General features: G+C 36.7%; 1 protein-coding gene and 1 long non-coding RNA gene across 4 annotated transcripts in view; both read left to right on the forward strand.

The window, feature by feature from the left end:
- The window catches only part of LOC115437986 (fibrous sheath CABYR-binding protein-like), a 41,548-nt gene extending 34,322 nt beyond the window's left edge, over positions 1 to 7,226 (forward strand). Inside the window, exons 12-15 of one of the 3 annotated variants that reach the window (XM_030161412.1) lie at positions 647 to 966; positions 1,207 to 1,256; positions 4,760 to 4,801; positions 6,667 to 7,226. In XM_030161412.1, the coding sequence (XP_030017272.1) occupies positions 647 to 966; positions 1,207 to 1,256; positions 4,760 to 4,795 (406 nt within the window). In that variant the 3' untranslated portion in view covers positions 4,796 to 4,801; positions 6,667 to 7,226. Of the gene's footprint in view, positions 1 to 646; positions 967 to 1,206; positions 1,257 to 4,759; positions 4,802 to 6,666 lie in introns of those variants that run through there. The other 2 variants (XM_030161413.1, XM_030161414.1) reach the window with 2 other exon arrangements.
- A 678-nt stretch (positions 7,227 to 7,904) lies between these two features.
- Positions 7,905 to 9,332, forward strand: LOC115437655 (uncharacterized). Its single transcript, XR_003937963.1, has 2 exons — positions 7,905 to 8,587; positions 8,644 to 9,332. It is a non-coding gene; the product is annotated as an uncharacterized LOC115437655 (long non-coding RNA).
- The last annotated feature ends 2,179 nt before the right edge of the window (positions 9,333 to 11,511 follow it).

Consider the following 11,511-nt stretch of genomic DNA (forward strand, 5'->3'; position numbering starts at 1 on the left):
TACTGTATTGATATTAAAAAGTATGGTATCGATATTTTTAGGTATTTATTCAAATGCAGATATGGTGGAGGTTCATTTTTGTCTTTCTTTTTTGTTTGTATTTTATTTCTGATTATTTCACACTCTTTTATTCAATAACGTTGGTTCCTTTGTTGGATTGAACTCAAATCCTGTTCTGATGTTAGTTGTGAACTAATAGAATCTGAACATTTGAACAGGATCTGAAACTGGAATGTCTGGAAAACTGAATTTCAGTTTGAACACAGTTTGAACATTTGGTGATAGAACATTAGATCCTGTTGGGATCAAATTCAAATGTGTTTAGTATTTGTGCAGATTTATGCTGTAATTCAATTCTTCAAGGAAATAATCATAAAAAAAAAGAAACAAACTAAAAATTGCCTTTTTAACAGTATCACGATATATCGTGATGTGTTGTATTGTGATTTGTATTGTATCGCCTGATTCTTGCCAATACACAGCCCTAGTTAAAAAGTGCAATGAATATAAGACAAAGAAAGGAAAAATATAATGAAATAGATCCTGAAATGATTCGAACAAAGTGCAGTACAACAGAATTAAACGGCAGAAAAATGAACGTTCATCAGTAATGAAGTGTAAAAATCATATGATCTGTGTTTATCAGACTAAAGCTGATGGAGACCCCCCGTCAAAAAGCAGCCAAGAGACCCCGACCAGAGTCAGCGCCAGATGACAAAACACCAACGAAGAAGAAGAAGCTGAAGGCTGAACAGGAGGAGAACTCCTCCAAAGAGAATCAACCCCCGAAGAAAAAGAAAAAGGGGAGGAGTTTGTCTGGGGAGGGGGATAGTGGTGCAGTGAGCGACCTGAGCGCTGCAGATACACCGACAAAACCAAAGAAGAAGAAGAAGAAGAAGACGGTGCAGCAGATGGAGAGTTCAACCCCCGTCACCTCCAGCCGACAGGAACCAGTGAAGAAAAAGAGTGGGTCAAGAATGTGATGAATGTGATAAATGTTCTGAAGGTTCTGAAGGTTCTGTGGATTGAATCCCAGTGTCTCATGTTTATTGGAACTAACCAGTGTACAGTCTGGGGTTGGAACAGGCAGTAAACAGTAGTCTAACGTATGTGTATAACTGGCTGCATTTCCTCACAGATTAAACAGAATGACTCCTCAGTGTACTGATGATGAACTTTTGTCATGACTTTTTTTTTTTATTGCAGAGAAGAACAAATTAAAGCTGAAAGACACAGAAGCTGCTGCTGCCTCCACGGTACGACACAAATACAGCTGTGACTGGAACACAAAGAGTTATGATGGAGTTTAAACACGTCAGATACAGGAAACAGGAAACAGACAGGAAACAGGAAACAGACAGGAAACAGACAGGAAACAGACAGGAAACAGACAGGAAACAGAGGAAACAGTAAACAGACAGGAAACAGCAAACAGACAGGAAACAGACAGGAAACAGACAGGAAACAGAGGAAACAGTAAACAGGCAGTAAACAGACAGGAAACAGTAAACAAGCAGGAAACAGACAGGAAACAGAGGAAACAGTAAACAGGCAGTAAATAGACAGGAAACAGTAAACAAGCAGGAAACAGACAGGAAACAGGAAACAGAGGAAACAGTAAACAGGCAGTAAACAGACAGGAAACAGACAGGAAACAGACAGGAAACAGAGGAAACAGTAAACAGGCAGTAAACAGACAGGAAACAGTAAACAGACAGGAAACAGAGGAAACAGTAAACAGGCAGTAAACAGACAGGAAACAGTAAACAGACAGTAAACAGACAGGAAACAGTAAACAGGCAGGAAACAGACAGGAAACAGGAAACAGGCAGGAAACAGACAGGAAACAGGAAACAGAGGAAACAGTAAACAGGCAGTAAACAGACAGGAAACAGGAAACAGACAGGAAACAGCAAACAGACAGGAAACAGACAGGAAACAGACAGGAAACAGAGGAAACAGTAAACAGGCAGTAAACAGACAGGAAACAGTAAACAGACAGGAAACAGACAGGAAACAGAGGAAACAGTAAACAGGCAGTAAACAGACAGGAAACAGCAAACAGACAGGAAACAGACAGGAAACAGGAAACAGAGGAAACAGTAAAGAGGCAGTAAACAGTAAACAGGCAGGAAACAGACAGGAAACAGACAGAAAACAGAGGAAACAGTAAACAGGCAGTAAACAGACAGGAAACAGTAAACAAGCAGGAAACAGACAGGAAACAGAGGAAACAGTAAACAGGCAGTAAACAGACAGGAAACAGTAAACAGGCAGGAAACAGACAGGAAACAGAGGAAACAGTAAACAGGCAGTAAACAGACAGGAAACAGTAAACAGACAGGAAACAGACAGGAAACAGAGGAAACAGTAAACAGGCAGTAAACAGACAGGAAACAGCAAACAGACAGGAAACAGACAGGAAACAGGAAACAGAGGAAACAGTAAACAGGCAGTAAACAGTAAACAGGCAGGAAACAGACAGGAAACAGACAGAAAACAGAGGAAACAGTAAACAGGCAGTAAACAGACAGGAAACAGTAAACAAGCAGGAAACAGACAGGAAACAGGAAACAGAGGAAACAGTAAACAGGCAGTAAACAGACAGGAAACAGTAAACAGGCAGGAAACAGACAGGAAACAGTAAACAGGCAGTAAACAGACAGGAAACAGTAAACAGGCAGGAAACAGACAGGAAACAGAGGAAACAGTAAACAGGCAGTAAACAGACAGGAAACAGTAAACAGGCAGTAAACAGACAGGAAACAGGCAGGAAACAGACAGGAAACAGGAAACAGGCAGTAAACAGACAGGAAACAGTAAACAGGCAGGAAACAGACAGGAAACAGGAAACAGAGGAAACAGTAAACAGGCAGTAAACAGACAGGAAACAGTAAACAGACAGGAAACAGAGGAAACAGTAAACAGGCAGTAAACAGACAGGAAACAGTAAACAGGCAGTAAACAGACAGGAAACAGGCAGTAAACAGACAGGAAACAGTAAACAGGCAGTAAACAGACAGGAAACAGTAAACAGGCAGGAAACAGACAGGAAACAGGAAACAGAGGAAACAGTAAACAGGCAGTAAACAGACAGGAAACAGTAAACAGGCAGGAAACAGACAGGAAACAGGCAGGAAACAGACAGGAAACAGGAAACAGGCAGGAAACAGGAAACAGACAGTAAACTGTAAAGACAGGAAACAGGAAACTGACAGGAAACTGACAGGAAACAGACAGGAAACAGACAGGAAACAGTAAACAGGCAGGAAACAGACAGGAAACAGAGGAAACAGTAAACAGGCAGTAAACAGACAGGAAACAGTAAACAGGCAGTAAACAGACAGGAAGCAGGAAACAGACAGGAAACAGTAAACAGGCAGTAAACAGACAGGAAACAGTAAACAGGCAGGAAACAGACAGGGAACAGACAGTAAACAGTAAAGACAGGGAACAGACAGTAAACAGTAAAGACAGGAAACAGGAAACTGACAGTAAACAGACAGGAAACAGACAAGAAACAGTAAACAGGCAGGAAACAGACAGGAAACAGGAAACAGACAGGAAACAGTACACAGGCAGGAAACAGAGAGGAAACAGTAAACAGGCAGTAAACAGGCAGGAAACAGACAGGAAACAGACAGGAAACAGACAGGAAACAGTAAACAGGCAGTAAACAGACAGGAAACAGGAAACAGGCAGGAAACAGACAGGAAACAGGAAACAGAGAGGAAACAGTAAACGGGCAGGAAACAGAGAGGAAACAGTAAACAGGCAGTAAACAGACAGGAAACAGTAAACAGGCAGGAAACAGTACGTAGGCAGGAAACAGACAGGAAACAGCAAACAGGCAGGAAGCAGGAAACAGACAGGAAACAGGAAACAGGCAGGAAACAGTAAACAGGCAGGAAACAGACAGGGAACAGACAGCAAACAGTAAACAGGCAGGAAACAGTAAATAGGCAGGAAACAGGAAACAGGCAGGAAACAGACAGAAAACAGTAAACAGGCAGGAAACAGACAGGAAACGGGCAGGAAACAGACAGGAAACAGTAAACAGGCAGTAAACAGGCAGGAAACAGGCAGGAAACAGTAAACAGGCAGGAAACAGTAAACAGGCAGGAAACAGTAAACAGTAAATAGGCAGGAAACAGACAGGAGGCAGGAAACAGACAGGAAGCAGGAAACAGACAGGAAACAGTAAACAGGCAGGAAACAGACAGGAAGCAGGAAACAGACAGGAAACAGTAAACAGGCAGGAAACAGACAGGAAACAGTAAACAGGCAGGAAACAGACAGGAAACAGTAAACAGGCAGGAAACAGTAAACAGGCAGGAAAGGGCGGACATACTACATCACACTCTTACTAGTTTTAAAAACACAAATTTCATCTAAAACAAGTAGAAATGAGGAATAAAATAAAGCAAATCTCATGGGTGAAGTGGTCAGTGTGTCATCTTAAAATAAAGAGGATGTTTTTGACAGACAGACAGACAGACAGACAGATAGATCCCAAACTGTGAAACTGTAGAGCAGCAGCAGGACAAACAATAAAACCAGAATATAAGATAATCAATAGAAGACAAGAGCAGACACAGTATCCAGAATAGATTAGAAGTGTATTAAAAACAGAATGGTAGATGACAGGGCCAGTCCAACAGTAGGTGCAGTAAATAAACTGAGTCAAATAGAGTGGAAATATGTTTATGAGTGGGTTCAAACATCATGTATAATGTGCATATGTTTACTTTATTTATAGAAGAAGACCTCCAAGAAGAAGACCAACTCTGATTAAATCTGTGTAAGTTTCAACGTTCACAATAAGTCAGAAGGTTTTAAATGGATGAACTGTTTGAGCCCTTCAGTAAGGCTGTAATGGTCTGGTCCTTTTTGAAACTGTGGCTCCACTGACACAGTTTTAGTGGTAGTAGAACCTTTGTCAGATTTGATTGACAGCTGAGTTGGACATTTAATTGAATCAGACGTGTTTCTACAGACAGAATGTGTTTGTGACTATAGTTACACTAGTCCCTCATGGATTATTTCACCTGTCATTTACAAACACCATCTTTTTTATCTGTTCCAGCTCAGCTCGAATTAACACTCTAAACCAGGGTTCTCAAACTCATGTTCTTTCAGGTTCCACATTCAGTCTGATCTGATCTGCAGTGGACCCAACCAGTAAAATAAGAACAGAAGAACCTGTAAATAATGACAACTGACAATTTATGTCTGTGTTTTACTGCAAAAAAAACCATTAAATTATGAAAATACTTAGTTTTATAAAATATTCAAACAAAAAAGATATGAATAACCTGAAAAAACTGAAAATTCTTAAGAAAAATCAGTGTAATTTTATCAATCTTCTTCCTCCACTTCTCATTAGTCCATGTGCATTCTGGATCAGATCTACAAAGACACTAAACACTGAGGAACAGGAAGAAAAGAGTTCAAACTGGACTGAATTTAATACAGACATTTCAGGTTGGACACATTTGTTCAGGTTAGTCACATTTTATTGGTACAGGAGAGTTTGGAAATGGAAAGAGTTTCAGAATTTAATGTTTTGTTTTGCACTAAAATTTGTAGTTGTCATTATTTACAGACATAATGTAATATTTTTTTCCATCAAACCCAGTAGTAAATCTGCAGTCCTTCTTTTGTGTGGGTTCTTCTGCTGTTATGATTGGACTGTAGATCAGAATGGTCTGGATGTGGAACTGACACTAAAATGAGTTCCACAGCCCTTACAGTGGAATTTATACACTTTTATATTTATACACAACAAAAAAAATCTTGAATTAGGCAAGAAAAAAATCTTGAATTAAACAAAAATATCTTGAATTAAGCAAAAAAATCTTGAATTAAGCCCAAAAAAAAGTGAATTAAGCAAAAAAAAATTTGAATTAAGCAAAAAAAACTTGAATTAAGCACAAAAAAAAAAAATCTTGAATTAAGCCAAAAACTCTTGAAATAAACCAAAAAAAAATCTTGAATTAAGCCAAAAAAAATCTTGAGTTTAACAAAAAAATATTGAATTAAGAAAAAAACTTGAATTAAACAAAAAAATCGTTAAACAAAAAATCTTGAATTAAACAAAAAAATCTTGAATTAAACCAAAGAAAATCTTGAATTAAACAAAAAAAATCTTGAATTAAGCAAAAAAATTTGAATTAAGCAAAAAAATTTTGAATTAAAACAAAAAAATCATGAATTAAGCAAGAAAAATCTTGAATTAAACAAAAAAATCTTGAATTAAGCAAAAAACTCTTGAGTTAAGCAAAAAATTTGAATTAAGCAAAAAACAATTTGAATTAAACAAAACAATCTTGAATTAAGCCACAAACTCTTGAATTAAGCAAAAAAAATTGAATTAAACAAAAAAATCTTGAATTAAGCAAAAAAAGTCTTGAATTAAGCAAAAAAAAACCAAACCTTTGGTGGGCTGCATTTGGCAGCTGGGCTGCATGTTTGAGACCTCTGCTCTACAGGAGTTCTGCTTCATATAAAGGGTTTACAGTAAAGTCACACAGCTGATGGTGTTGTTGTTAAATCACAGCTGATGGTGGTGGTGTTAAATCACAGCTGATGGTGGTGTTGTTAAATCACAGCTGATGGTGGTGTTGTTAAATCACAGCTGATGGTGTTGTTGTTGTTGTTTTTCAGTGTTGTGTGCGAGCAGATCAGAGGAGGTGGGTTATGCATTAGGTCAGTGCCTTCCCTCTTTAACATCGACCACAGAACGACTCCACAGACTCCTCAAAGGTCGGCCACATGTTCTTAAACTGTGAAAAAACACGTACGTACATGTTGAACGTCAGCAGACTGGAGCTTTATCTGAACACGTGTAAACAGAAACAGCTGCTTTAGAAACAGACAGAAAACAGGTGACAGAGCGTTCAAGTGTGTTCAGTTAGTGGGTTTAAGCATAGAAGGACATCTACTGGTTCTACAGACGACGAAGAAGTTCTACCTAAACTAAAGCTATAGTGTGTGATAGGAGGACATCTGGTGGTGAAGTTCCAAACAGCAGAAAACTGCCCTCACTGTCATCCACAAAAAGTAACAGCAACAGTTCTGTTCTTCTGCTCTGTTTACTGAAGACATGTGTTACATTCAATTAAACATCAAAAAACATGTGTAACATTAAATTAAAAATAAAATAAACGTGTGTAACATTAAATTAAAAATAAAATAAACATGTGTAACATTAAATTAAAAATAAAATAAACGTGTGTAACATTAAATTGAAAATAAAATAAACATGTGTAACATTAAATTAAAAATAAAATAAACGTGTAACATTAAATTAAAAATAAAATAAACATGTGTAACATTAAATTAAAAATAAAATAAACGTGTAACATTAAATTAAAAATAAAATAAACATGTGTAACATTAAATTAAAAATAAAATAAATATGTGTAACATTAAATTAAAAATAAAATAAACGTGTGTAACATTAAATTGAAAATAAAATAAACATGTGTAACATTAAATTAATGTGTAACATTAAATAAACGTGTTACATTAAATCAAACATTAAATAAACATGTGTTACATTAAATCAAACATTAAATAAACATGTAACATTAAACATTAAATAAACATGTGTAACATCAAATAAACATGTGTTACATTAAATTAATGTGTAACATTAAATAAACGTGTTACTTTAAATCAAACATTAAATAAACATGTGTTACATTAAGTCAAACATTAAATATGTGTAACATTAATTACACATTAAATAAACATATGTTACATTAAATCAAATATTAAATAAACATGTGTAACATTAAGTCAAACATTTAATAAATATGTGTAACATTAAATTAAACATAAAATAAACGAGTAACATTAAATAAACATGTTACATTAAATCAAACATTAAATAAACATGTGTAACAGTAAAGAAACATGTGTAACATTAAATTAAACATTAAAGAAACATGTGTTACATTAAATTAAACATAAAATAAATGAGTAACATTAAATAAACATGTGTTACATTAAATCAAACATTAAAGAAACATGTGTAACATTAAGTTAAACATTAAAGAAATGTGTAATATTAAATAAACATGTGTTACATTGAATTAAATTAAATTAAACATTAAATAAACATTTGCAACATTAAATAAACATGTGTAATATTAAATTAAACAATTAAACATCAAATAAATGTGTAATATTAAATATTGTCCCTGATGGGAAACATCATCATGACCATTTTCTCAGATACTTTTTTTTTTTTTTTTTTTTTCAATAGAATGTTTTTTGCAGTGGACAGTGTTTGTTTTTCCTTTTTTTTTTTAAAAACTAAGTAAAACTGTGAAAGGGGACAAAAATGCATCTGCACAGGCATTTTCTTCAGTGTGAACTTCAAATCCACTCGACAACAAATGGAGACGGAGTTATTTTTAATTTTTTTTCTGTTTTTTGTAAGTGAATCCAAATGTTTACTCAGTCATTTCTGCTTCAACCTGCATCTGAAACATCACATGGAATCACATGACACTCACCGTCTCACTGTTCTTCACGCTCGTTCATTTTTACGTCTGTATTTCTGAGGTTCTAAACAGAGGTGTGGTTCAAACATGTTCATTTTTAACGTCTGTATTTCTGGGGTTCTAAACAGAGGTGTGGTTCAAACATGTTCATTTTTAACGTCTGTATTTCTGGGGTTCTAAACAGAGGTGTGGTTCAAACATGTTCATTTTTAACGTCTGTATTTCTGGGGTTCTAAACAGAGGTGTGGTTCAAACATGTTCATTTTTAACGTCTGTATTTCTGGGGTTCTAAACAGAGGCGTGGTTCAAACATGTTCATTTTTAACGTCTGTATTTCTGGGGTTCTAAACAGAGGCGTGGTTCAAACATGTTCATTTTTAACGTCTGTATTTCTGGGGTTCTAAACAGAGGCGTGGTTCAAACATGTTCATTTTTAACGTCTGTATTTCTGGGGTTCTAAACAGAGGCGTGGTTCAAACATGTTCATTTTTAACGTCTGTATTTCTGGGGTTCTAAACAGAGGCGTGGTTCAAACATGTCAGTCAGTGTTAAAGGAACACTGAGCTGTGAACACACCCTTTTCAGAACAGGTTTAAACTTCCTTTTTCCTGTCGGTGCTTCAGTTTTAAGGCAGAACGTCAGCTGTTTTCTGTGTCTGTGAATTTAAGCTGTGACAGTGGTTTGTTTCCTCTGGTTTGTCGACACTTTGTGATGTTTACTCTGTTTTTATTCTGATGTTTACCTTCTTTTATGTCTTTTTATCAAAGCCATGACTGTTACTAAACCTCTGATAATAAAATCCTTCTGCTGTTGTTTTGGTTAAACTACTGCGTCATGACTTCGACCACATTTTACAGAAAACATCTGAAACGTTTCCACAGTAAATGTACGTCTGTGGTTTGAAGAAGGTCCAGCCTGTCCACTGTCTGCACTGAAGCGCCTCCTGGTGGACTGTAAGAGCAGAAACACACCGGGCACAGAGACCTGGGACACCACCAGGGTTAGGGAGTCCACTGGAGAGTAGGAGAGGGGACACCAAGACCACCACCACCCCAAAGACCAGGACTACGCAAGGAAACCTGTCTCAGCACATTCGGAATTATAAAAGCCAGTGGATTTGTAGCACTGAAATTAAGTATCTGAATTTTTGCCTGTCAGTTTAACTATGTTCATAAATAAAAATTAAAAAAAATTCACTTGCAAAAAACTCAGATGCAAAAAATTCCGATCACACATTCTGGACACCAAGGATAAGCAAAGATTCTATCTGAAGCCGAACTGACAGCCAACCAATCGAGTTACGTTAGGTTGGTCATGTGACACCGATGCACGAAGACGGTCAGCGCCGATGTGTGATCTGAGTTTTTTGCATTTGAATTTTTTTTTTACTCTAAATTTATGAACATAGTTGAATTCAGAGACAAAAAAAATCAGATACTTAATTTCAGTGCAAAAAAAAATTCAGCACTAGAAATTCAATGGCTTTTATAATTCAAAATCTGAAAAAAGGAACAGGGAACTGAAACAACACTGGAGGTCAAAGGTCAAACCCACACAACCTCTGAAAACAGCTTTGACCACAGTGATTCTAGTTACTCCAGTGGCACGCCCATATTTTAGCTATTTGGCTAAAATGTGGGATTTCTAGAAGCCAGTTGTATTTGGTGTCCAAATGTAGTCACTTCCTGTCCTTTCTCATGGTGTCTGTTATTTTGTGGTCCTGCCTATCCCACATGCTGATACTGACCTGTGAATGTGCAGGTGGGACAGATGTTTGTACTGTTCATCTGTTCACATCTCATCCAGAACAGAACATAGACCTTCATTTTGCACAGATCCATTCCCTCAGTAGAACAGATAGAACACAGAACATTTACACTGAAGATGAGGAGGAGTTTGTGTGGAATGAGTGGACAACAGGAGCAGTTTACAGGTTCGCAATGGATAAAATCTCAACTTTGTCATTCTCTGTAACATGTAATTATAAATGTTCAGTGAATATGTTCCCATTTCTTAGGACTATAGATTCTGTCAAATGGTTCTGTAAATTTCAGACCTCTAGTTCTTGTTGTTCAGAAGTTATAGAAGCTGAAAATAGACCAACATTTACAGTCTGAATTTGGGTCGCAATTGTAGGGTAGGCTCTACCTACTGCAAACGGACAGAACTGTGGAACTGTTTACAATGAAGCCTGAAATTTTGTATTTTCCATCATATATAATGTTCTATAAGTATGTCAAAATTTAGAAAAATCTGAGAGGGTCAGGGGGGAAATTTTTAAAAATCTGTTGATTTCATATGGAATGACCCAGTTATTTCAGTTCTTCCAGAGTCATTCCAGTTCTCCCACAGTTCTTCCAGAGTTCTTCCAGTTCTTCCACAGTTCTTCCATAGTTCTTCCAGTTCTTCCAGAGTTATTTCAGTTCTTCCAGGGTTTTTCTAAAGTTCTTCCGCAGTTCTTCCAGTTCTTCCACAGTTTTTCCAGAGTTTTTCCAGTTCTTCCACAGTTCTTCCAGTTCTTCCACAGTTCTTCCAGAGTTATTTCAGTTCTTCCAGTGTTTTTCTAAAGTTCTTCCGCAGTTCTCCCACAGTTCTTCCGCAGTTCTTCCAGTTCTTCCACAGTTTTTCCAGAGTTTTTCCAGTTCTTCCACAGTTCGTCCAGTTCTTCCAGAGTTCTTCCAGTTCTTCCACAGTTCTTCCAGAGTTATTTCAGTTCTTCCAGTGTTTTTCTAAAGTTCTTCCGCAGTTCTCCCACAGTTCTTCCAGTTCTTCCACAGTTCTTCTGTCTGTTTGTCATATTCTGCTCTTTCTCCACTCACCGTACACAGATGTTTGCAGATGTTCATCTTCATCCTCCTGTTCTGCTCGTCTCCAAACCAAATGAGTGAATTCACTGGAGTGAAACGACGCTCAGATATGGTCACTGCTGTAATAACCACAGTGGTTTATTTATTTATTTTGAAATATATTTTTTTATTTATTTTAAATTTTTAAATTT

Source organism: Sphaeramia orbicularis, chromosome 17 (assembly GCF_902148855.1).
Source record: "Sphaeramia orbicularis chromosome 17, fSphaOr1.1, whole genome shotgun sequence".
NCBI classification, from domain to species: Eukaryota; Metazoa; Chordata; class Actinopteri; order Kurtiformes; family Apogonidae; genus Sphaeramia; species Sphaeramia orbicularis.